The 27,417-nt window shown below is 37.8% G+C and overlaps 1 protein-coding gene across 3 annotated transcripts in view; it reads right to left on the reverse strand.

Moving 5' to 3' along the window:
• The window catches only part of HTR4 (5-hydroxytryptamine receptor 4), a 231,763-nt gene that overhangs the window by 36,264 nt on the left and 168,082 nt on the right, over positions 1 to 27,417 (reverse strand). For all 3 annotated transcript variants that reach the window (XM_053567300.1, XM_053567298.1, XM_053567299.1), the window contains exon 6: positions 26,388 to 26,956. In XM_053567300.1, the coding sequence (XP_053423275.1) occupies positions 26,388 to 26,956 (569 nt within the window). The remainder of the gene's footprint in view (positions 1 to 26,387; positions 26,957 to 27,417) is intronic.

Genomic DNA, 27,417 nt, shown 5'->3' on the forward strand with positions numbered 1-27,417 from the left:
TTTGGCTTTTAATATTCTATTGTTAGTATCTGATACTTTATATTCCATGTGGATGGAAGAGGTTTCACTGGAAACACAGGGAGGGTAATTTTTGGATTTGTATTAAGGAATCTGAAAGACCTCAATTTCTGAATCTGTGAAATTACATGACAAAGCTGTTAACAGTATCTGTGTAGGATAGGATAGGGTGGGGACAAGATGCCACAACTTAAAATGCAGTGAGATCACAACTGTCTCTCCTCAAACATATGCTTGATCAGAAACATTGGCAGAGCCACTGAAAATCCCTGATGCAAAACATCACTAAAAAAGAATCTGCCTCCGATATTTTAATATATGAGTTTTTAAAATGCAGTTTCTTGCTTAAGATGAGTAGTTTTGGTAAAACCTTTTACAATTTACAGAGCATTTTCATATGTTTTTTCACATTTAATCTTCAACACAAATCTGTAGGGAAAGAAGACACAAAGTATTATTTCCATTTTAGAGGAGGAAAGTGCAACTATGGACATGGATTGACTGATGGGTAATGGTGGATCCAGTGCTGTAAATCAGGCATTCTGGAATTCTACCCATCGGGAAACAAATAAATCATTTGTGTAGTGGAAAGGGTTTTAAGATGAAGTTTGATATCAACAACTAATGAAACAGACTTACAATTACCTGTGTTCTAGGAGGAGGAAGAGGAGGGGGAAGAAGAGGAGAAAAATGACTAGCTAAGTCACATTTCTTAAAGGTCCAAAGAGTATGTGCATGAGCGTTATAGCAGGTACCTGTAACAACTACACGTACAAATTCCCCAGAGCCACATCAGATTTCAGATGGGGAGGAGAAGCAAGTTGTGTGGCAAGTAACAGAATCAAATTAAATTTTAATGACTTTTTGTTCATTGCCTTTATTTTAAAAATCATCTTCTCCATGTAGTTTCGCATTTAAGGTAGTAAGGAGAGCAGCAATCTGCATTGCATAAGACTACTCTCAGCTGACTGCTGTGTACACAGTGTGAGCCCCTGAGAAAGTGGAGATCTAGCTGCACTACTCCGACCTGAGGGAGAGTTTAGAGATGAGACTCAGGGGGCATGGAGAGAAAGTACAGGTAAGTCAGAAGGGCCAGAGCTGGAAATAAGAGGCTTTCAGTGAAGCTCCAAAAGGGACAGGAATGGGAACAATGAAATGAGATACAAAACATTCATTTCAGCAAAGTGGACCAGGGGCTATTTACTGAGTTTTATCACATTGAAGATAAAGAGATGAAGAAAGACTTGGCAATAAATCATGAAAATGAGAAAGCAAAACATGTAAGGAGACATGCACAAAGCAATATTTTTTGAGTGTTCTTCATGTGATGAGAAGTAGAATGCCTGCATACCATTAGCGAGTAAAAACAAAGTAGTCTATAAAAAATGAGCACATAGTTATCAGCAAGTTCACTTATTCAAAGTCAATTTCTTGACTTTAAATTTTCCTGTCTTCATATTTTTCTATCAACTAGAAAAGCATAAGCCAAAAGATCAAGTGTTTCCCAAACATGGGATATATTTTGCAGGTGGTAACACCAGACAATGGACATAGCATTAAATAACTTGTATCACAACAAGGGGGTTCAAATTACTTTCTGTCATTATGCTCACTTTAAAGAGATAGACTCCACTGGGTCCCACTCTGGCTTTAATAACTTCCTAATACCTAACAAATGGAGAGCAGGCCTCAGTCTCAGAGCCTTTGGAAAGTAACAGAATCAAATTAAAATTTAATAACTTTTGTTTTCATTGCATTCACTTTAAACATCATCTTCTCTATGTAGTTTTGCATTTAAGATCATAACACAGAATTTCCTTTACAAATATGTTTGTTTATATTAAAAATGTGATTAAAGACAAATAGTAAATAAATAATGGCATGGGTAGAATGCTTATATGATAAAAAATCATGAAAGTAGCATGCAACTGACAAAAGTACCTATTAGACAGAACAGAAAACTCTTCTTCTATATTGCACAGACCACCATGTATTGGCAAAGGTATAAAACAAGGAGCCCAAAGGGAAGAAGCTCTGGGATCCCAGGCTAGTGCTCTTTCTACTATTTTGTGCTACTTGCAGAAAAGACCCCAACTAGCTCAGTTTGCACACTTTGGGATGTCTAATCTGTGGCCTCTGGACAAAATGTATTCCCAGGGGCTCTTTAACTCCATCCTCAGGCTCAGATATGTCCATGTTCCAATATGCCAAAGTGCAAGATCAAATTAGGTGTGGTTGATTCTAATCCCAACGTACCTTTTCCCTATGTCTCAATATGTACATATAGCTAAGAGGTCAAACCAATATCTTTGAAAGACTTTTTTTCATTGTCTAGCCCAGTTCCTAAATGACAAATAAAAGAAATGAAACTCAGAGTCTTCAGGGGTCAGACTGTCTGCCTGCCTTTCTTTTCTGCAGAATTCTAATATAGAAGAATCTAAAAATATCTAAGAGAAAATGCCTTAAAAGTATGAATTTAGAATAAAAACAGCCAACATTCACTAGGCGTTTAGTATGTGCCAATTACTATGCTAAGCAAATCATGAATTATTTCATATAAACTTCAAAATAATCCTATCACGTGAGTTTTATTATTTGCAGACTCTAGCTAAGTGGAATGAAGTCTAGTAACTTTCCCCAGGTCGTGCATCTAGAAAGTGGTAGAATCTGGATCTGAACTCAGAGCTTCACTGAACCAGCATCATTAAATGTGTACCTCCACAAACAGGAACCTTCAACCCTTACAGTGCTCTTGAAAAGCTACCTGGGTGGGTGAGAGTTTGTCAGATGCACAAAAAGTACTGAAGATGCTGCGGGATGAGCTGAACTTCTAAGAGAAGAAAAAGCTAGTGGTCAGAGAGCCCAGAGGAGAAAGAGAGTGATTACTGCTTAGGCATTGAGGGGTGATTTAGGAAAGTTTAGAGAGCTCACCTTGAAACTGTGCTTAGAGGAATAAGTAGGCTTGTGCCAGACTGGAAATGAAGACAGAATTTGAGGCAGGAGAAATGACCCAGAGGTAGGAGAATTCTCTAATTATTTGGAAAAAGCTGACCAATCTCATATACTTATTGCATAAAGAGTTATATGCGAGGAGCTTGGAGGCAGGGGAGAAAATTGAAGGAAAGGAGTACTGTCTTACTAAGTGTTCCTCCCTTATAACCAAACCCAGCTGGCATTTGCAGGTGAAAAATCCCACGTATCTGAATGGCCTTTCCATCTTCCTGAGTGACACATGTGAGACAGCTTCTCTCTCCATGGTTATATGATACACATAGTCCCAAAAGAAAACCAGAGGCAGAAAAAATACATCATAATTTGCAACCCTGTCAAAGAAAGAGCACCTAAATCACAAAAATATGTGAAATGTGTGATTACTCTTGAGTTCAATTCCAGAGTCCATTCTTTTGAAAAGTCAAAACTAGACTGACAGCAGAAGTTGTCCAGGTTGATCTGATTGGTGTGTGTGTGGAGGGCTTGGGCGGGGGCAGGGTGGGGAGATGTTTAAAGGCAGAGCTTCAACCATCAGAAAGAAAAGGGAAGGCAAAAGCTTCCCGGTGTGGTCCTTAATGGCAGGGATCTTGTTTGTCTAGGTCTGTACTGTATTCCCACTGCAGCGCATGGCCTCTATTGGGCATTTAAAGGCAATGAATAAATGGATGGATTAATGAATAAGTGAGAAGTTGGGAGTTCTGAGATCTGAGTTCTGGTCTTTGTTCCTATATTAATATTGCTGAGATCTGAGTTCTGGTCTTTGTTCCTATATTAATATTGCTGTATTACTTTAGCAAACTTCTTACACTCTCCAAGCCCCTGTTTTCTTGTTCAGCAACAATCTTTTTCTGGTTACTTTTAACAAGACTTTAACAAATAACCTCATAGGAGACATTGGAGGGATAGGGCACTAGCCATGATTCTGTGTACACATATCCCCACACTAATACTTGTTTTTATGGTATTTATCTGCTTTTATTGTTCACACTTCCAAGTAAGATACCATTTGAACAAGAGATTCATACACCTGGAAAAAATATTTGAAAACCATTGAACTGGGCGGTGCCTGCTCAGTGAGTAAGGGCATTGGTCCTATACCGAGGGTGGCGGGTTCGAACCCCGCCCCAGTCAAACCTCAATTAAAAAATAGCCAAGCATTGTGGTGGCAGGCGCCTGTAGTCCCAGCTACTCAGGAAGCTGAGGCAAGAGAGTCGCCTAAGCTCAAGAGCTGGAAGTTGCTGTGAGCTGTATTGCCACAGTACTCTAACCGGGGTGACAGCTTGAGACTCCGTCTCAAAACAAACAAACAAACAAACACCCATTGAACTGCTTGAGGTCTGACATCACTTTCGGTAGTATGATTCTAAACTTTTATGATGCTAATCTATAGGGAAGTAAATTTCATCAAGCTAGGGCTGTTCATACTGTAAGGTGCCTTGCCTTGGATAATAATGAATGATCCCTCACTGGGAAGAGAGATAGACAGATACCCACCCAGGTAAGTTGTAGAAGAGATCACTGTATTTGTTGGGGTATTTGACAAGATAATTTCTGAAGCCCTTTCCATGTCTAAGAATCAATATTTCTGCATTCTTATAAGAATATTGAGTTAACTAGCAAGGGATATAGTTTAGTGGTTAATGGCAAAGGGGCTTTGAAATCAGATGGACGTGTTAGAATTCTGGCCCTAGCACTCACCAGCTGTAGGACTTTGACCGTCTCAGTTTCCTAATCAATAAAATGAGGATAATAATACTTGCTTTACAGAGTAGACTGAAGATTCAATAAGATGACATTGCATTATACTAGCTCAATGCCTCACCTATGAACTGGTACCCAGTAAACGATAGCTGCTAAGATGAAGATGATGAAGATGAAGATAGTGATGTCAGACCAGGAAACTAAATTATCCCTAAAGCAACTAGTTATTATGGATGACAATCATTCACATCTCTCTCTCTCTCTCTCATACATATATATGTTTGTGTGATACATATATGTTTGTGTGTACATATATATGTACACATGCACACACATACACATAAGCAATCTTTTCCCCAAATCAGAAACTCAGAGCAGGCAATGCCTATTTACAAATGGAGGAGGCAATTCAATTATACCAGCCAGAAAAGAATATGAAAGCCTGAAAAAAATAACATGAACAGACTCCAAATCAATTTGTTCATCAGGTTTATCAAATACGGATACACTCATTCCTTTGCAAACAACAACAAAAACTCTCTAAGAGCAATTCTAACTATGACATTTTTATAAGAACCTTCTGAAAAATGACCTGAAATAGTCATGGAAATGAGAAAAGACAACTCATAATTTTTTGGAAAGTAAATTCTTGACTCTTTGGTTGAATATAACCAAGAGTGTACTCAGCTGTTTGTTTACATAACCAGAACAATTTAGTCTCCGGTCTCCTGGCTTAGGGCTTGGAGAAGTCACAGAATTTTCCGCTAGACAATAGCTAGAACCCTCTTCATCACTCCTTTCCCCACCACTTGCCTGACTCTGCAGGTGAAATACTCTTCTCTGTCCTTCTGAACGCACTGCTCAGAAGCTATCCTGCTCCCTTTCAAGAAGATGTTATAAAGATTTTGACACTAAACTATTTTCCTATAAGCCCTATTTCCAATAATTTTTCCAGAGTTAGGGGCCTTGTCGTACTAATAGCATTTCTGCCTTTTTACCTTGTAAAATGATGATTTTAATGAAAACACAATTTACTAATAACTCACTGTATTCTAGGCTTTATATGCACATGGACAGTATCTCATACCTGCCTTACAACAGTCTTATGAGGCAAGAACCACTGGTACTCCAGTTTTGCACAATAAGAAAACGAGGCACCTGGAGGTCACATAACTTGCCCAGGATCACACAGTTTCAAAGTGGCAGGACCAAAAGTCAAACTGTTACCCTGGTTCCTCCTAGATTGGGATTCTTCCTTGTTCTTTCCAGAGCCTGGAGTCTTAGTCCTGTCTCTACATGAAAAAGAAAATATCATACAAACCAGATTGAGGGAACATCTTAATTCCAGTCCAGAGCTCCTTCCCCTTGCAAATCTTTAAACAATTCCTTTTCATATTGAAGCTTCAAACAACATGTATTTATCCTGATTGGTGAGAATGACCCGTATTTTACTCAGATGAAATCTCAGGCGTCAAATCAGCTGTGAACCGCCACACGTCTACAGAGACATTTCTTCCTTAGAAATTTCTGACCTGTCTACTAGCCACAGATTGCCACAAGAATCAATAAAGGAAAACAGAATGACCTCTGAAATTGACAGGATGCCTCTGATATCTCTTCTCATTGGTAGTATTTCCAGAAGTTGTCCAGCTTCAACCAAACAAAATGTTATACTGGCTGAAGCAGGATTTGCTCTCTCCTGTATGTAACTGCATTGTGGAAAGACATCTGATTCTGTAACTCACGGAATCACAAAAGAAGGGTCTGAAAACATCTCATTCGATCTTACTCCTTACTCAGAAATGCTGACTAGTGATCAGTGATAGCAGTGACCACTAGTCAATCAATACTTTAAGTACTTGCGGTCATCAAGTTTTCTCTTTCTAGTTTACTAAAAACTGAGTAGGAAAGCAATCCAATCCATTTTGTGCTGAAATACTTATTCTTTGTTTTTAAATGTTTTTATTTTTATTTATTTATTCATTTATTTATTTGAGACAGAGTCTCTCTTTGTTACCCTCAGTCAAGTGCCATGGCATCATAGATCACAGCAACCTCAAACTCCTGCCTCAGCCTCCTGAATATAGTGCCCAGCACAATGCCTGGCTATTCTTTACAGACAGGGTCTCACTCTTGCTCAGGCTAGTCTCAAACTTCTGAGCTCAGGCAATCCACCCACCTTAGCCTCCCAGAGTGGTAGGATTACAATTGTGAGCCACCACGCCCAGCTTGATATACCTATTCTTATAACATTAATCTTTTGTATCCTACCTGTCTCCCCCAGCCTATGCACAATAAGTCAAATTTCTCTTTCCCAGAACAGCCTTTTAGATATATAACAATAATGCTCATGACTTGAATCTTCCTTGCTGTAAGCTCCCTTGTTCCTTCCACTGTTTCTATATCATGAATTCTGCAGAGAAAATCATGGTATTTACCCTCTTCTGTACATCCTTTAGTTTATCAATTCCCAGTGTAAGATGAAGCTGTTACTACGACTCCCATGCCCCAGCATCAATGTGCTATGCACTAAACACTCATTTACATGAGGGTGTGGTTTTCTAATGGGTCTCTTAGTGCGCTTTGGAGGCGATTCCTTCCTGAACAGCTGCTCTGACTAAATCGGGAGGTCTGTGTCCTCGCCAAGTACATGCTGTAAGAGAACAAGCTTGTAGAGTCTGCCTCGGAAAGGGCCTATCTGCAAGGTTACTGTGGGCCCTCTAACCGCAGAAGTTCAGGACCCTTCTCCCCAGCAGCAATATTGATCACCATCTACAGGGCGTTTTATTTTTATTATTTTCTTGTCTTGTCTTGAGAATAAAGGTGGATTAATAGAGCCATGCAGTACAGGGGCTGCATGTCCTGGCTTTTGTTGAAAGGCCTCTCCTGTTGTCCCCTGGCAATGGCAAGGGGGTTCTCTATGGTAAAACTCAGAGGCCCAGTTTAAAGCAGGATTTCACAACCTTGGCACTATATTGAAATTTGGGCCAGATAAATATTTGCTGTGGGGGGCCGTCCTGTGCATTGTTGCCTGTTTATCATTATCCCTCACCTCTACCCGCTAGATATCAGCAGTATTTCCCAGTTGTGACAACCTGAAATGTTTCCTCATATCACCAAATTTTCCCTAGTAAGCAAAATCATTCCTAATTAGGAACTACTGGTTCAAACTCACACAATCTCAGTAGCCTAAGACATAACTTCAGGCCTACACTTAAAGCATTATCTAACCCAGCGTCCTCATGTTACTGGTCCTGAGGGAGCTGATGGTTGCTTGGCAATCAATAAGGGAATAGAAAATAGGCTTCCTGCTCTTTTCAGTACACAAGTGATTCTCAACTCTGCTGTAACCTTGAGATCCTAAAATATGTGGATTTCTGGTTTCCAACTAAACCAATTAAAATTTACAAGTGAAGCCCAGGCTTAGGTATTTTTGAGAGCTCCCAGGTGGCTCCTAGGTATACAGGCCGGGTAAGGGCCAGGGCACATTGCCTTCAGTCTTGACCTCAGATAAACCACATTGGGCATTTCTGAAGTTGAATCATTTTGAGGCTTGCCTGCAACGGTGACATGCACAATTCCTCTTAGTTGTGGGCACTGATTTCAGAGGACTGGTAGGTGTAGACAGAACCCTGACACCCTAACAGAGGACACACCTGCAAAGCAAAAGAGGGGAAATGACCACAGAATGTCCTCCACTTGTTTGACTAGATTAGCAGGTTTTATCTTGGGTCAAGAAAATGCCTACAGGTAATTTAAAAGCCAGAAGGCATATTCAGAATAACAGTCCCAATTGTTTAGGGCAGGATGTACTCAGGAACCAAGGCTTGTCTCATGTTGTTTAAACAATTATTTATAAACACTGTGATTAATTTAACTATATTCATTTTGGGCTTTTTTTTCTAGCAGAAGGAGCCCTATATCCATTGTTTGAGGATCAATGTTTAGAACACAGAGATTTCTATTACTCATTTCTTAAGAAATATGTATCAGTAAGCTGAGAAAATGATTGGAGAACTGTAGAAGGGTGTTTAACCAAAACATGAATGATAGTATGTGTATAATTATAAAAATAATTGCAGAAAATTTTATTCATTGAGAGCTTTCTTTGTAATAGGACTTGGCTTAGCTCTACATATACATTGTAATATTTAACCATAAGAAAAGCCTTATAAAATGGATTCTAATATTATCCCAATTTTATAGATGAGAAAAGAAACCAGGGATGTTTGATGAGATACTCAAGGTCATATTGGTACTAGCGTAGTTCTCAGACAGGACTGAAAAAAGCAAGGTCTGGAGGATTGAATCCAAGGTGAGTCCAATTCTAACCTCCAAAGTTCAAGGTAAACGCCATAAAATGGCTTTTAAATGTCAAACAACTTTCCACAGCCATGATACCATGCTGGGTGAGATGCCCCTTTAGTTCCATACCCAAGTTCACTTTTTGTTAAGTCAGAGTCAGGAACTTTTCCTTGACAATACGTATCAATGGAGGGGGCAATATTTGAGCCTTAGCATGTTAGCCCAGAAGTAGTAATCCTGGAAAGAAATATAGGCCAACAGATTAACATATTTCTGAAGAGCAGGTACATTCTGCAAACAGGACTAACTTTCTTAATCCTAAATATCTGGTGAGGCCAAGGGAGGTCTTTTGAAGTTGTTATTCTCACTGTTTTCCTGATGTGATCTCAATAAGACGAACGTTTTCTGAGAAGCTACTTCATGCTGGGATTGGGGCAGGATCTGGGCCAGGGTCAGCTTTGTGGATATGTGGCCTGTGCAGTTATACAGGGACCCAGTGCTAGGTTTAATGCTCTGCTGTCCCTTCTTGAAAATTTAAAAAACTTTATCTTTGAACTTGGGAAAGTCATTAGAATGTGCATGCATCAAGAAGTGAAATAAAAACAGTTATGTTAGTTTTGTGCACTGTCTCATTAAAAACAAAACACATAAGCTTGTATGAAATATAGAATGGAATTCATGTAATTTTGGTGATTATTATACATACACAAGTTAAATGCTCTTCTATTTGCATTTATTCATAAAATGGCATTGCACATTATAAAGATGAATGATAAATTTTATGTTTATAATTTAAAAACATTTTATTTACTAGGACGATGATAAATAGCAAGTAAAAAAATACCAAGACAAATTGAGAGAGAGAGAGACAGTTGATGAAAAGAAGAGGCATTACATTGTAGTACCTTCAGCAGCACATTTTCACATTTGGAAAAAGTGGCTTGTATTTTTACTTTGCACTGGGCCTGAAAATTATGTGAACTGCCCCAGAGAGGGTAAAGTGAGATAGGGCAAGGTCATACTCATTCATTTTTGATATATGCAGATTAAGTCTGTTTTAGCTCAAAACAATGAGGTAAAGGTTGAAGCCAATTCTAACCTCCAAAGTTCAAGGTAAAGGCCATAAAATGGCTTTTAAATGTCAAACAACTTTCCAACATTAGCAGAAAACTTTAAGGATACAAAGTAAGGGCGGCGCCTGTGGCTCAAAGGAGTAGGGCACTCACCCCATATGCCGGAGGTGGAGGGTTCAAGCCCAGCCCTGGCCAAAAACTGAAAAAAAAAAAAAAAGGGCGGTGCCTGTGGCTCAGTGAGTAGGGCGCCGGCCCCATATGCCGAGGGTGGCGGGTTCAAACCCAGGCCCGGCCAAACTGCAACAAAAAAAAAAAAATAGCCAGGCATTGTGGCGGTTGCCTGTAGTCCCAGCTGCTCGGGAGGCTGAGGCAAGAGAATTGCGTAAGAACCAAGAGTGAGAGGTTGCTGTGAGCCGTGTGACGCCATGGCACTCTACCAAGGGCGGTACAGTGAGACTCTGTCTCTACAAAAAAAAAAGGATACAAAGTAAATTGAACCTATATTATTTCCTCATTCATGGGTGAAATCTTCCATTTCATGATATAAAAACCTTTATGTAAAAGGAGAATTCTGGTGTGTTAAAGGTAAAAGTTGACAAGCGTTTTCACAGTGGGGGAAGAAAAAATCTATTTCACTTATGGAACAAATACATATTTTAATTTTTTTATTTTTATTTTTTATTGTTTGGGATTCATTGAGGGTACAAAGAATTAGGTTGCACTGACTGCATTTGTTAAAGTCCCACTTATAATTGTGTCCCATCCCCAAGAGATGTGTGATACACCATGACCTCCATCCCCTCCCTCCTCCCCTCTCCCTGCTTCCTCATTCCCCTACCCCCCCACCATCCCCCCCATTAGCTCATCTACTGCCTTCATATTAGAATTGAGTACATTGGATTCTTGCTTCTCCTTTCTTGTGATGTTTTACTGAGAAGAACATGTTCTACCTCCATCAGGTTAATACGAAAGATGTAAAGTCTCTACCTTTTTAATGGATGAATAGTATTCTGTGTTATATGTATAACATATACCACAGCTTGTTAATTCATTCCTGGGTTGGTGGGCATTTAGGCTGTTTCCACATTTCAGTGATTGTAAATTGAGCTGCGATAAACAGTCTAGTACAAATGTCCTTATGATAGAAGCATTATTTTTTTTCTGGATGCCTAGTAATGGGGTTGCAGAATCAAATGAGAGGTCTAATTTGAGTTCGTTGAGGATTCTCCATACTTCTTTCCAAAGTACAAGTTTGCAGTCCCACCAGCAGTGCAAAAGTGTTCCCTTCTCCCCATATCCACACCAGCATTGAGACTTTGAGACTTTGTGATATGGACCATTCTCACTAGGATTAAGTGATGTCTCAGAGTAGTTTTGATTTGCACTTCTCTGATGATTTGGGACAATAAGCATTTTTTTATACATTTCTTAGCCATTCATCTATCTTCTTTAAAGAAGGTTCTATTCATATCTCTTTCCCAGTGATATATGGGATTGTTAATTAGTTTGAGTTTTCTATAGATCCTAGTTATAAAGTTTTTGTCTAATTTGTAATATGCAAATATCTTTTCCCATTCTGAAGGTTATCTGTTTGCTTTGGTTCTTGTTTCCTTAGCTGTACTGAAGCTTTTCTGTTTAATTAAGTCCCACTTGTTTATTTTTGTTGTTGTTGTAATTGCCAAGGAAATCTTCTGCATAAAATCTTCCCCCAGGCCTAAATCTTTAAGTGTTTTCCCCACACTTTCTTTGAGGATTTTTATTGTTTCGTGCCTTAGATTTAAATCTTTTATTCATCTTGAATCAATTTTTGTAAGTGATGAGAGATGCGGGTCCAGTTTCAGTCTCTTATATGTGGTTATCCAGTTCTTTGAGCACCATATATTGAATAGACATTCTTTCCCCCAGTATATGTTCTTGTTTGGTTTATCAAGGATCAGGTGGCTGTAAAAGGTTAGTTTCATCTCATGATTTTCTATTTGGTTCCAAATGTCAATGTCTCTATTTTTGTGCCAATACCATGCTGTTTTGGTCCCTGTGGACTTGTAATATAGTTGAAAGTCTGGTAGGATGATACTCCTAGCTTTGTTTTTATTACTAAGAGTTGCCTCGGCTATACAGAGTTTCTTCTGGTTCCATACAAAACGAATTTTTTTTTCCAAATCTTGAAAGTATGATGATGGTATTTTAATAGGGATTGCATTGAATCTGTAGAATCTTTGGGTAGTAGAGACATTTTCACAATGTTGATTCTTCCCAGCCATAAGCATGGTATGCTTTTCCATTTGATAATATCTTCTGCTTTTTCCTTGCTTAGGGCATTACAATTTTCTTTGTAGAGGTCCTTCACCTCTTTTGTTATGTATATTCCTAGGTATCTCTTTTTTTTTTTTAAAGCTACTATGAAGGGAATTGAGTCCTATTATGAAGCTGTCTCTTCTTGGCTGTTATTGGCACATACAATGGCTACTGATTTGTGGATATTGATTTTATATCCTGAGACATTGCTGCATTTTTTATCACCTCCAGGAGTCTTGGGGTTGAGTTTTTGGGGTTCTGTAAGTATAAGATTATATCATTGGCAAAGAGCAAGAGTGTGACCTCCTCTGCACCCATTTGGATGCCCTTTATTTCCTTCTCTTGCCTGATTGTATTGGCTAAAACTTCCAACACTATGTTGAATAGTAGTGGCAAGAGCAGACAATCTTGTGTGGTTCCAGTTCTAAGTAAAAAAGCTTTCAATTTTACTCCATTCAGTATAATATCAGCTCTGGGTTTGTTGTAGATGGCTTTGATTAGATTAGGAAATGTGCCACCTGTACCTACATTCTTAAGTGTTCTAATTAAGAAAAGATGCTGAATTTTATCGAATGCATTTTCTGTGTCTATTGAGAGGATCATATTTTCTTTGTTTTTGCTTTTGTTGATATGATGAATTACATTTATGAACTTGCATATGTTCAACTGGTTTACATCCCTGTGATGAAACCTAACTGACTGTGATGAATGGTTTTTGTTTGTTTATTTGTTTGTTTTTATGTGTAGCTGTGATCTATTGGCTAGGATTTTTTGAGAATTTTTGCATTTATATTCAATAGTGAGATTATTCTGAAATTCTCCTTTTTAGCTGGGTCTTTTCCTGGTTTTGGTATCAGGGTGATGTTTGCTTTGTAGAACGTGTTGGGAAAGATTCCTTCCTTCTCAATTTTTTGAATAATTTCTGCAGTATGGGTATAAGCTTTTTGTTGAAGGTTTATAGAATTCTGGTGTGAAGCCATCTCGACTAGGGCATTTTTGTTGGGAGATATTTTATTGTTTCTTTGATCTCAGTTCTTGAAATTGGTCTATTCAAGAGATCTATTTTTTCTTGATTAAGTCTAGGGAGAGGGTGTGATTCCAGGTCTTGATCCATTGCCTCCACATTGTCACATTTCTGGGCATAGAATTTCTTTTTCCTTTCCTTTTCTTTTCTTTTTCTTTTTCTTTCTTTTTTTTTTTTTGGGACAGAGTCTCACTATGTTGCCCATGGTAGAATGCTGTGGTGTCACAGCTCACAGCAACCTCAAACTCTTGGGTTAAGTGATTCTCTTGCCACAGCCTCCCAAGTAGCAGGGACTACAGGCGCCCATCACAATGCCCAGCTGTTTCTGTTGTTGTTGTTGTTGTCACTGTTGTTTAGCAGGCCTGGGTTGGTTCGAACCCACCACCCCAGTGCATGTGGCCAGATCCCTAACAACTGAGCTATGGGCGCCGATCCATGGATAGAGTTTCTTGTAATACACAGAGATGACTCTTGTATCTCTGTGGCATCTGTTGTTATTTCCCCTTTATTGTTTCTTATTAAGGTTATTACTGAGTTTACTTTTCTGTTTGTAGTTAATTTGGCCAAACGATTGACTTTATTTATTTTTTTGAAAAACCAAATTTTTGTTTCATTAAATTTCTGCATGATTCTTTTGTTTTTAATTTCACTTATCTTTGATTTAATTTTGGTTATTTCTTTTCTTCTCTGGGTCGGGATTAAATTGTTCTTTTTCCAGTTCCATAAGATGGTTCATGAATTTGTTGATGCACTCTCTTTCTGTTTTTAGAAGGTAAACATCTAATGCAATAAATTTCCCTCTTGAGACTTCTTTTGCTGCATCCCATAGGTTTTGGTAACTTGTGTCTTCATTGTTGTTATGGCTGAGGAATTTAATGATTTCCTCTCTTATCTCTTCCTGAACCTAACTATCATTCAGCATAAGTTTGTTTCATTCCCAAGTTTTTGTGTATTGATGAACATTTTTGTTGGAGTTGAGTTCCACCTTTACTACCTTGTGGTCTGAGAAGATACAAGGTATAATTTCCATTGTTAAAATTTTGTTGAGGTTTGATTTGTATCCTATGATGTTGTTGACTTTGGAGTATGTACCATGGGCTGACAAGAAAAATGTATATTCTTTCACTTCGGGATGGTGTGTTCTGTATATGTCTATTAATACCATTTATTTTAGGGTCACTTTTAAGTCCTTTGTATCTTTGATTAGTTTCTTTTTAGAGATCTGTCTATTTCTGTCAGAGGGGTGTTAAAATCCCTGGTTATTATGGTGTTATAAGATATTATATTACTTAGACCCATCAAGGTCTGTTTTATAAATCTGGGAGCATTTAAGTTCAGTGCATAAATACTTAAAATGGAAATGACTTCTTGTTATACTTTTCGTTTGATCAGTATAATGTGTCCATCTTTGTCTTTCTTAACTTTAGTTGCTTTAAATCTGGTTGTATCTGAAAATAAGATTGCAACCCCTTCTTTATTCTGATTTCTATTTGCTTGAAATACTGTTTTCTATCCCTTAATCCTGAGTCTTGATTTGTCCTTCAAGGCCAGGTGTGTCCCCTGGAGATAGCATATAGATGGCTTGTGTTTTTCTATGCAGTTAGCCAACCTGTGCCTCTTCAATGGTAAATTGAATCCACTGATATTTATTGAGAGAATTGGTAAGTGTGGTAGAGTTCTACTCATCTTATTTTGTGAAGATCTATTCTTTAGTTTTATCTTAGTGCCACTGTAGAAGCTAAGTTTTGACCATTAGCTTCTGGGTGTTTACTTTGCTGGTGGTCCATTGTGATGGTCAGTGTTGAGAATAGGTCTAACTATTTCTTGTAGATCTGGGCTTGTTGTGGTAAATTTCCTCAGTGTTTGTATGTCTACAAAGATTTGATTTCTTCATCAATTTTGAAGCTTAGTTTATCAGGATACAAAATTTTGGGCCGAAAATTATTTTGTTGAAAAATGTTGAAAGTAGATGACCATGCTCTTCTGGCTTGGAAGGTTTCAGTTGGAAAGTCTGCTGTCATTCTAATGTAGGTCAGTTGGTGCTTACTCCTGGCTGCTTGCAGAATTTTTTTTTTCATCTTGATTTTGGACAGGTTCATTACAATGTGTCTTGGAGAAGCTCTGCTCGAGTTGAGATAACGCAGGATTTGATATCCATCTAAAAGGAGTGTGTTGGGGTCTTTAGTGAAACTTTGGAAGTTTTCATTTATAATAGTCTCTAGTAGGACTTCCATTCCTTTGGAAAAATCTTCTTCCCCTTCAGGGATCCCTATTATTCATATATTTGAATGCTTAATGGAGTCTCATATTTCTCTAAGTGCCTGTTCTGCTTTCTCTCTCTTCTTTTTTGCCTCTTTACCTGGGTTAACTGAAAAACTTTATCCTCTAGCTCTAAGGTTCTTTATTCTCCATGGTATAAATTATTATTTATGCTTTCTACTGCATCTTTACATTCCCTGTTTGTCTCCTTCATTTCCTTAAGTTCCACCATATCTGTCTATATTCTGTATATCTCTCGTCCAACTTTTGGCCCTGTCTTTCCATTTTCTCACCCATTCCTTTTATTGTCTTTATCATCCATATTTTAAATTCCCCTTCTGTCGAGTCCATTAATTCTTTATAGGTGGAATCTTCTGCAGTAGCAGCCTCATAGTCCCTTGGGGGCATTGCTTTGTTTTGGTTTTTCATGTTGCCTGAATTTTTCTGTTGGTTCCTCCTCATGTGTTCTTTTTTCTTTTTCACCTCCTTCTCCTCCTTTTTCCTTCTCACTTCCTCCTTTACTACAAATTACCTTCTGTCAGACTTTAGGTCTTGAAGTGTCCTCATCCTGAGCAACTCCAAACTCTTCCTCGTGGCCCAAACACAGGAGTCCTTGCTCTTGATGACAATATGTTGCAATATGTCACTGGGACACCAGGTGGCAATGTGGGTTTTTTAGGAAACAGAGAGCACAGCCAGCAACCTCTATGGTCCTTATTCCTAACTTAGTTGCCTTCAGTGATCACCTGATGATTTCCTCAGTATTTAGACCCTGCCAGGTTGGGATCTTAAAGCTGACAAGAATCCTTCAGGAGCAGGTCTCACAATGCCCCCTGACTTCAGTTCCCATGGGGTTCCTCAGCCTGTGCCAATAGTGAAGTTCTGATCCTGGCGGGTGGAATTAAGACAGCTGGTGCTTTAGGACCCTGCTAAGAACTTCTCATGATCTTCTCACAGTGGCAGCTCCCTTGCTGCCAAGACCTTCTCAGTATGACTGCCTTGCCAAGCACCAAATATATGGCAAATCCACTCCAACTGGTATTCAAATCTGGTTGCTGTATACTGTTTGAGTCTGCCCAGTCTTCCAAGTTTTCCACTCAATGCTGCAGCTTCCCCCAACTACTGAAAAACTCCATAAAGGCTTCCTCCCATCCTAAACCTCTGTGTGTGGGGCCACCCAATCTCAGTGAGTTGTGATCATTTGCCTAGTTTGTCAGATTTCCACTGCTCCAGATCACATGCTGTATCCAAATCAACACCTCCTCACTATGCTCCCTGACGTACAACTTTGGGTAAGGTCCCCATGCCAGCTATAGCTGGGTTCTCTGTTTTACCCCAGTTGTTGTAGGAGAGCTCAGCTGAATGATCTGATCCTTCTGGTCTGCCATCTTGCTCCTCCTTCTTAATACATACTTTTAAAGTAGTGAAAACTTGTTCTAGCACACATAGTCTGGTGAATCTCTATCTAGATTATGATAAGAATGTCCATTCATTCATTCATTCAACATATATATTAATTGAGCAATTAATTTTCCCAGGGAAACTTTGGGAACAAAAGAGACATGTTACTTGCCCTCCTATACTGACAATATGGCTGGGGAGATGGAGACAGATAATAAACAAGCTAAGAAAAAGATACAATTTTAAATTCTGATAACTGTTATTTATAAAGAAAACCACAATAGGTAATAATCCAGAAGAATTTCTTTCTTCTACTGTGTTTTTAAGGGAAATTTCTTCTCTTCACCTCTTTCTCATTTCACTTTTTTCTCTATCCTCATATATTTCTCCTCTGTTGATTTTATATATATAAATCTGAATACACTAATCTTATGCATGAAAATGTCAAAGATTTATATAGCACATCCACTGGAATTGATTGATTTATTATTGAGTTTTGGTTGATAACAAAAGTTACCAAATTTGAGGGAAAGTTTCGTTGTCCTTTTCTGGGAAGAAGACTCATATCGCTCCAGGGCTGCTTTTTCCAATAGAACCCTTTCCAATGATGGAAACCTTCTAAATTTGTGTGGTCTAATCCAGTAGCCACTCACCACATGTGACTAGTGAGGACTTGGAACATGGCTAGTGTGACCAAAGAACTTAATTTTTATTTTATTTCTTTTTAGCTAAAATTTAAGTCACTAGTTGGGGTGGGGAACCTGAAGCCTTAAGGAGATTTGTGGTCTTGTTAGTCCTTATCTTGTTAGTCCTTTTGACTGAATCCAAATTTTACATAACAAATCCTATAATTAAAAGGGGTCCAGCAGAGATAGATGAAGCTTTCTTGCCTCCTCTGGTGCTTTAAAAAGAATGATCTTGAAATCAGAAAGCTGCAGTTCCCCACCCCCTTTGTATGCAATCTCTGCTTGTGTTGCCTAACTTATAAATAGTCTGTTCTTACAATTATTTCTTCCATGTAGCAAGCAAAGCAATTTCACATCTATTATCTTGTTTGACTTTCACAAGGTGGTAGTGAGATAGGAGGACAGGGACTATTTACTCAAGAAGCCCAAACTGGAATCCTTAGCAGATTTTGTATAGGGAAAAATCTGTTCTAAGGTTATATTCAGCACCCTTTGTCACAACTCTCTTCTCAATTGTCTGGGACAGTGAAACAGATGAGAAGCTAGGACAGTCGGAAGAAACAGAACATTCATTCATCTACTTGTCAAGTCCTACAATATTCTATATACTTGATTAGGCTCTGAGTAAGCAAGACTGGAAAGACTCTTTGTTTATGCAATGAACAAAAAACTCCAGAATCAAATCCTCAAAGAACCTCAGATGAAATCAACAGGCCATATTCCTACCATCTTCCACCTGGTTGTTGTGATCACAAGGCTATGTGGTCCTACCATGTCTTCCAAGTGGGGAGAGATGTGGCTTAAAACATAGCTGAACTGAGGTGACCTTCCAAAAGGAATTCTACTACATTTTACTAGATAAATTCAGATGAAATTATTACTCCTCAAGAGTAAGACACTATAAGATACTACAAATTGTAATATGTGTCATAATTGCTGCCTTGAAACACAATCAACATTAACACACACTGAACCCCTCTGATCCACAAAAGTCTAGAACTATGGCTCCAAAAGTTCAATATGCATAAGATTCATTTTTCTAGTGAATGTTATTTCACTAGCCCTTCCATGATTCAGTGACTAGAGCTCAGAAGTCTGTTTTTTCATTCAGTTACCAGGTGATTCTAATGTAAGTGGTATGCCAATGATACTTCAAAGCAAAAATAATCAAGAAACATAAAAATAAAGCCTGCAAATAAGGAGATATAATTATATTCTCCAAATTTCCAACAATAATATGAGAAAAGTATTTGAAAGAAAATGGGGTAGTCTATAGAAGAAAAGCCTCATAAAAGACCTGTGACTAAAGACACATTAAGGGCTGTCCCAAGGTAAAAAATATAACTAGGTTTTCTCTTGGTCAAGGAAGAACTACAGCCAGTAGGTAGAAGTTATGGAACTGGAAACTTCAATGCAATAAATAAGAAAGACCTATTAAATTCTGGAGCTGCCCATCCTTGGGCAGGTTCCTCAAGTGGCAGGCTTCTGTCACCACAGGAGTTCAAACACAGATGGGATGACCATCACCAGTGATGATAAAACTGTTGATTAGAAAATAATCCCTTTAGGTCCTAATAAACCTTGTGCACACTTGCAGTGGTATCCCCTGTACTCTAATTAGTTGTTTATGTATTTCCTTATTCAGTGAGACACCAAGTTTATTCATTTTTATTTCTGCACTGTGGTGCCAGGTGCATCAGGTATTCAGTCTGTGGTTATTGTGAATTGAACTTTAGAACCTAATACATCAAGTTCAGAATATACAAGTTCTGATAGTTTTTCCCAACCTCAAAAGCAAATTAAGTTTTATAGTAATCTCTTCTGCTGTGCACAATGAATGTTCAGCAAAATCTCTGCTCTTATTCTTCAGTAAAGTTTTGAAGTTTCCTTCAATGAAGATTTAGTGCTTTCTTTTACATTTTTATTTTATTGTATTTTTTTATTGTTGGGGATTCATTGAGGGTACAATAAGCCAGGTTACACTGATTACATTTGTTAGGTAAAGACCCTCTTGCAATCATGTCTTGCCCCCAGAAGGTGTGGCACGCACCAAGGCCCTGCCCCCCCTCTCTGCTTCCCCCCCATAACCTTAATTGCCATTAATTGTCCTCATATCAAAATTGAGTACATAGGATTCATGCTTCTCCATTCTTGTGATGCTTTACTAAGAATAATGTCTTCCACTTCCATCCAGGTTAATACGAAGGATGTAAAGTCTCCATTTTTTTTTAATGGCTGAATAGTATTCCATGGTATACATATAATGATTCTGGGGAGGGTGGTGTTTTTTCTACATCATATCTCAAATGGTTATGTCTAGTGTATAAGAAAGTCACTGAGGGTCATCTATTACCATGTTTGTTCATCCTTGTGAAATGTCTTATTGATTTTCACTGTTTACAGTACTTTCTTTATAGATGATCATAATAAATTATACAGACAATTTATAAAGAATGGCAGCTTTGCTCTCTTTTCCCAGTTTTTCCATCTCACATTTATTCTTCCTGTCAGTTGGATTTTTTATGTACAATGTTCAGCACTGTAGACAATAAGACTTCATTGCCTGACTTTAGTAGGATTGCAGCCAATATTTTATCATTAGGTTCTTTCTTTCTTTCTCTGCCATTGTGTTTAATGTGGGTCTCCTGGTGTGGGAAAAGTCATTTCTACAAGATTAAAAATCCAGATGGGGAAAACATAGCTGTAGAACTAGGTTAAGGATGAGACAAGAAGAGATAAACTAGCTTCAAATTCACTGAAAATCAGTTTGCACATCTGATGAACCTCTTAGAATTCCACACATTGTCAGTATGCCTCCTTCTAATATATGCATGCATACAAATTAAAACTGTTCCAAGAAACATTTATATGGCCACAATTCATGTTCAGAAACTGAATGTAGAGGCTATGTAACCTACATGTTTAGACAAACTATGTCATTAGCCAACTAAATGGTATGTTCACTTCTATTTTGATCATAGGTTAGATATTTCCAAAGAAGACATCCGCCCATCAGAAAACAACCAAACACAACTACAGACTTCTCCACTACTGTTTATGTTAGTACAATTTTAGTAATCTAAATTCTCTAAAATGATCTTGCAAGAGTATATTTTGTTCCATTGATTTATTAATAATAAAATGTTATATTAATCAAATGACTGTAAGAATAGGACCAAGCTTGGAAGACTATGATTCTAAATCATTGAAATCAGACCAGCCTGTAAAAGTAATTCAATCTAGAAAAGTAAAAATCTATTTTTTTAAGATGTTAAGAGGAAAAGGCCCCACAATCTCAGAGTGTTGTCATGAACTGGCTCTTCCCAATGTGATTGTTATAGACTAAGTCCTCTACATTTTTTAAGACCTCAAGGAAGATTAAAAGAAAAGAAAACAAATAATTTTCAATTTTGAGTATTATAATCCTTTATAAACCTGAGGAGAATCAGCAAAAATCTATGTTTACCATCTACCACTACATCGAAACTATATTAGGGGATTATATGGGCCCCAGAGAACAAAAATCCAGTTTCTACTCTCAAGGAATATTTGATCTTGTAAGAGTTACATAAGGAGTTTTATTGTCTAAAGGAGCACAAAACATTGCTGTCAACAGACCATTACCATCCAGAGAAAGTACAGAACAAACACCCCAGCTGAAGAAATATAAAAATGGTGTGTTCTACAAACTTTATGAAAAAGAGATTATCAATGCTGAGGTGGATCCTTTTAAATTATTTATTTTAATAATCACTAGGTACCCAAAGATAAGAGTCAAAAAGAGATTACTAAGAATAGTCCCATCTAATATAACCTTGTTTCCTTTTTATAAAATAAATATGAAAATGGCTGGATTTGAACAAGCTACAATGGTTTGTAAGCAAGATAGAGAAATATGAGAAAAATGGTAGAGTTGACAGATTGATAAATGGCTCAGTGACTTTATCCAAAGAGTCAAGATGAACATGAGAAGTGACGATTCTAACCCTGACTCTAAGTGGCTGAATAAGACTGACCTTTGGAATCAGAAAAGTTGAGTCTGATTTCTAGATTTATCATTTATTATTTGAATGGCTTTGGGAAAATTATTTAACCTCTATTACCCTCAGTTTTATCATCTTCAAAAAGGCAATGATAATAATACCTACCTGTTGTGTAAAAATTAAATGCAATGGGCTTGGTGCCCATAGCTCAGTGAGTGGGGCACCGGCCACATGCACTGAGGCTGGTGGGTTCGAGCCCAGCCCAGACCTACTAAACAACAATGACCACTGCAACCAGAAATGGCCAGGTGTTGTGGTAGGTTTCTGTACTCCCAGCTACTTGGGAGGCTGAGGCAAGAGAAGTGCTTAACCCAAGAGTTGAGGTTGCTGTGGGCTGTGACGCCACAGACCTCCACTGAGGGCAACATAGTGGGATTCTGTCTCAAAAAAAAAAAAAATTAAATGCAACGATGCATTCAAAACTCTTAAATATAGTAACGGGAACACTCTTTTCTAGAATAATGTTAGATATCATGATTACAATTAATGAAGAAGTGGAAAAGTTCTCTAGTGACCTGTCTAGTATTTTTTAAATGGACACCTTGATTGAGAAAAATGAAGGTGCACCTATCAAATTCCAAATGTTACACATGCAGCTATAAATTTGTTCAAGCATCATCTTTATGTGATTTACGTATTGCTCCTATGCCTGGATTTTACCCTTATTTCGATTTCACTCCAGATGAGTCTTTTCAATATGAACTGGTCAGTTTTTCTTTTTTAAATCTGTAAGTCTGCCCTCTTATATGTCATTTCCCCCTCAAAGCCACAGAAAAGTGTCTCAATTAAACAACATGACAGAAGGGGATTCCACATTCCACTTATGGAAATGGGGAAGACTCAGGAGATTTGTGGTTGTGGGGTAAGGGGAGGAGTGTAGAACTAAGAATTCTGTTTTGGTTGCATTAAATTTGAGATTCCTAAGTGACTCCTACATGAGGTTGTCAAGGAAGCAAAATGGGTCTTTCGCTTAGAGCTCAGAGCAGAGTGATGACGGAGCTATCAAAGACAGAGATGGCAGCATGAAGATGGTATTTAAAGTCATGGATGTTGAAATCACAAACTGAGAGCAGTTTGAGAAAAGTATCAAGGACCGTGTCCTGAAGAGCTCCAACAATTAGAGAGCCTGAGAAAAAGTAAGGATGAAAACCAGGAAAGTATGGTGTTCAGAAAAATTAACATGAGAAATATTTCAAGAAAGAAGCTGGGCCAACTCTAAGAAGCCAAGTAAAACCACTTTTTCAAAACTAGAAAATTCTATAAGTTAACCAAAGTTAAAAAGAAAGCAGAAGATGGGGAAATATATTTGAAAGTTACATAACAAAGGATTAATATCCAGAATTCAATAAAGAACACCCAGAAATGAAAAAGAAAAATACAATTAAGTTGTCACAAAAAGTGCCAAACACACAAAGACAAATAAATATAGTCAGCAACTAATTTCAAAGAGGTTCAACCTGGCAAATCATATGGGAAATGAAAATTAAATGAGAAATTATTTGTAATCAAAAAATAATAAAAGATTGATAGTATGCAGTGTTGGTGAGGGGAAGAAGTAAAAAATACTTTCACACTTCACCGATGAAAATGAAGTTGTTATATTGTTCTAGGAAATCAATTTTATGGTGAAGATAAAAATTTTAAATGGGCATATGTGTCAATAGAGCAATTTTATTTCTGGAAGCTATTTAGTCCCAAATGCTAGCACATGCACAAAGAAACGTGGGTTCAAGAGCATTAAAAACAGTACAGTCTATAATATAAGAAAATGAGAAACACCTACGTGCCCACTGATGGAAAATAATTAAGTAAACTTTTAATGTGTATTTTTAGTACAGAAGATTATGGAACAGTTAAAAAAATGAGTTAGGTCTGTATGTTCTGCATGGAAATGATCTTCAAAATGTATTATTAAAGGACACAAATAAAGATGTAAAAATACATATAGAATAGTCCCATTTATATAACATAAAGTGAGAAAAAGCTATGATTTTGTGTGATTTATGGACGTTTGCAGATATGTTAAAAAGATAATCAGATTAATGTTAATTGTTGTCTCTGAGAATAGAAAGATTTGCAGGACAAAAACTGATATTACCTTTCATTGTTTCGTTTTTACAGTTTTTGATTTCGTATGAATTTGCTGATGTTCTCCTTGTGGCAAATTTTCTTAAATAGTATTAGAATTAGTTTTAAAATTTATTAACTTACTTATCATGAATTTAAAAGTTCTTATTATATTATCAGGCAATATGCTGGATATTTATTATATAAGTGTGGATAAAATAGGAAGAATTCTTGTCCTTATAAGACTTACCCTCAATGGATTTGGGTTTCAAATAGTCTCCTCTTCTCTATTCAGGTAACCCTCACTCTTATAAGATCCCATACCCTCCACAGAAAAATACCACAAACCAAGTTCTTGCACTTTTCATGACTTCATAAAAAAATGTAAAGAATAAAATATGGCATGCACATCCATATGCCATTTTTTTTCTGAGACAGGGTCTCATTCTATTTCCCAGACTAGAGTACAATGGCATCATCATAGCTCACTGCTCCCCCCAACTCCTGGGTTCAAGAATCCTCTTGCCTGAACCTCCCAAGTAGCTGGGACTACAGGCATCCACCACAGCCAAGTAGTTTTTCCGTTTCTTTGTAGAAGCAGGGTCTTCTCTTGTTTAGGCTGGTCTCAAACTCCTGGCCATGAATGACCCTTCCCTGTCTTGACCTCCCAGAGAGCAAGGATTACAAATATGAGCCACTGCACCCAGCCCATATGCCATCTTTGAATTGCTATCTCTTTGCTGACAATCATACTGCAGATTACTAAATTCAGTAGTGATTAAATAGTAAACCATTAGTAAAACAGGCTTTCTTGGGCTGCCTTAGACACTCACAAATGCTTTCTATGACAGTTTCTATGGGAAAATGACACCAACTTCAAAACAACTGACTTAGCAAATATACTGCTGGAGCATACGCTGTTTGTAAGTTGTTGACAGCCTATACTTAGGCAACTGCTAGCTTAAATAGCTAAAAACTATCTGGCACCCACACAGAAGTTCTTGTACACATACTTTATGGTTGAATTCCTTCTATGACACTCACTAAGGCATAATAATTAAGAGAGAATGTCAGCCTTTAGAAGTATCCTTTGGGGCCCTTCCACCAGCTGGAACCTCCACACTATGCTAGACTTTAGCTACAAGTTTGCCTACACTGGTAGCAGAAAATTTAATTCATGCTTCTGAGCAGCCTCTAAGGCATAGCATTTATATTTCATAGCAATTCTTATTTTTTCTTCTTTTCTTACACCAACAAATGAAAATTCCCTAATTCTAAGCTGCCAGAACAGCTGAATACTGTCATCATCAGATAAATTAAATGCTTGTCTCAGAGAGAAACTACTCTTTAGAAATTCCTGTGCATCTCAGAGCAAAGAAAAAAAAATTTAGTGACAATTCATCTTTGCTACAAGATGAATGTACTTATCACACATAGCTTTTCACAGCTGAGAGCAATTCTAACCCAAGGTGACCAAAAAATTCTCAAGGTTTGGAAAGAGGCATCATGACTAGACACTGAACATTCAACTCCAAAGTCACTCTCACTTCCACCACCTATGTGACCTTGGGCAAGTCTCTAGATCTTTCCATGTTCTCTCATATTCTATTTCCTTCCTCATACTGCTCTATCTGCCTGGAATAGCTTCCCTAATAGTTCCTTCATATCTCAAATTCATATAAAATGCTGTTCTGTAAAGTTTCCCTGAATTTATTAAGCCAAATCAGCTTCCTTCCTATTCATACCATTCTAGATTTCCCATACCTCCATCAGATCATTTATCACATGGCATTCCTGCTGCATATTTATTATTCTATTTATTTTAGTTTATCATGTGGCCATCTTAGGTAATCAGGCAATATACTATCACTACTGATCTTACTAATTATTAATAAAATCATTAGTACTATCTTGAGTGCTTATTATTTTTTAGGCCCTATATTAATCTATTATCTCTGATTTTCACAAAAGTAATACAAGATGAGAATTTCAGTTTTTGAGCTTTATGAGAGTAAAACCAAGAGAGATTATACAGATGGGTAGTAAGAACACTGAGAGTCAAGAGAAAGTCTATTTTACTCTAAAACCAATGTTGTAACCACTACTCTAAAATATTACCTTTAAATAATAATAGACAACATTTACTAAATTCTTACCAGGCATCAGGCTCTATACTGCGTGGTCTGTAGGTGTTTGATAATTTGATCCTCACAAAATTTCTGTGATGTAGATATAATGACTATGTTCAAGTTTTTAAACAATGAAATTTAGGTTAAGAATGGTCAAATTACCTTCCTGAGGTCAGAGAATTATGAAAAGTGGATTTGAATGCAAATAAATCTCTCTCCAGAGCCTGAGCCCTTACCCACTACTCTATTCCTTGACCGGATGGTAGAATCTTCTTTAATCTTCACAAATTCTACATAGGTTTTCAGGAATAACCCCTCTGGAAATAAAACCTGGAGTATTATCCCTTTCAATAATGCAAACCAAACAAATCTATCAACTCCCTTAGTATACTCACCTTAGTACATGTGTGGATCCATTAATGGTAGTGGTTGAACAGGGGACAGTCTGGCCCAGAATGGAAGGTCTTCGATAGCGCTCATCATCACAGCAGAGGATGATGAGGAAGGCACGTCTAAAAGACTTATTCAAGAAGGCGTAGAGAAAGGGGTTCAACCCAGAATTGATATAGCCAAGCCAGAGGAAAGCGGTCCACACCTGCCCAGGGACAGTGTAGTCTACGAAAGGATCCACAATGTTGGTGACAAAGAATGGAGCCCAGCAGAGGCAGAAGCAGCCCATGATGATGCACAGGGTCTTGGCCGCTTTGGTCTCTGTCCTCATGCGATGAGTGCTGTGCTGATCTGCTGGCTGGGGCCTGACCTCCGAGGCAGCTCCTGCCCGTTGTAACATCTGGATCTGGTGGGCATGTTCCTTAGCTGTGACATAGATGCGATAATAGGCCAGCACCATGAGGAGAAACGGGATGTAGAAGGCCACCACAGAGCAGGTGATGGCATAGGGCTTGTTGACCATGAAGATACAGTATGTAGAGTTAGAGTTGTGGTTGAACTTCCTTTTTTCTATCTGAGAGTTAGAGGGAGAGACGAAAGGAGGAAAAGAGGGAGAAAGGGAAGGCAAAAGTTAAAAACAAGTAGGAGAAAAATGAAAAAGAAAAGCAAAAGTGAAAAAGAAGAGAAAAAAGAGTTGGACAATAGAAGGAAGTGGAGCAGAACAGGGGAAGATGTGGAAGAAAGAATGAAAGAAAAGTGTAAAAGGGAAAGGAAAGAAAGAAGAAGGTTTATCAGCAAAGTGTTGGTTTTCTTACAAGACTACAGCACACAGAACCTTAATGGCAGAAAAGGAACATGATTATAACTCAGGGCTCAGAGAACTTGTCTATATAAGAGGAGATAAAGGCCCCAGAAAAGGAGAGAACTAATATAGGGACAGACTCACAATTCATTCCATCTATCCAATCAATACTCGAGTCCTGCTTCTGTTCTCCCCTTCCTGTGTGCTTGCACATAATATACCAATATCTCAGA

Source organism: Nycticebus coucang, chromosome 17 (genome assembly GCF_027406575.1).
Source record: "Nycticebus coucang isolate mNycCou1 chromosome 17, mNycCou1.pri, whole genome shotgun sequence".
NCBI lineage: Eukaryota > Metazoa > Chordata > Mammalia > Primates > Lorisidae > Nycticebus > Nycticebus coucang.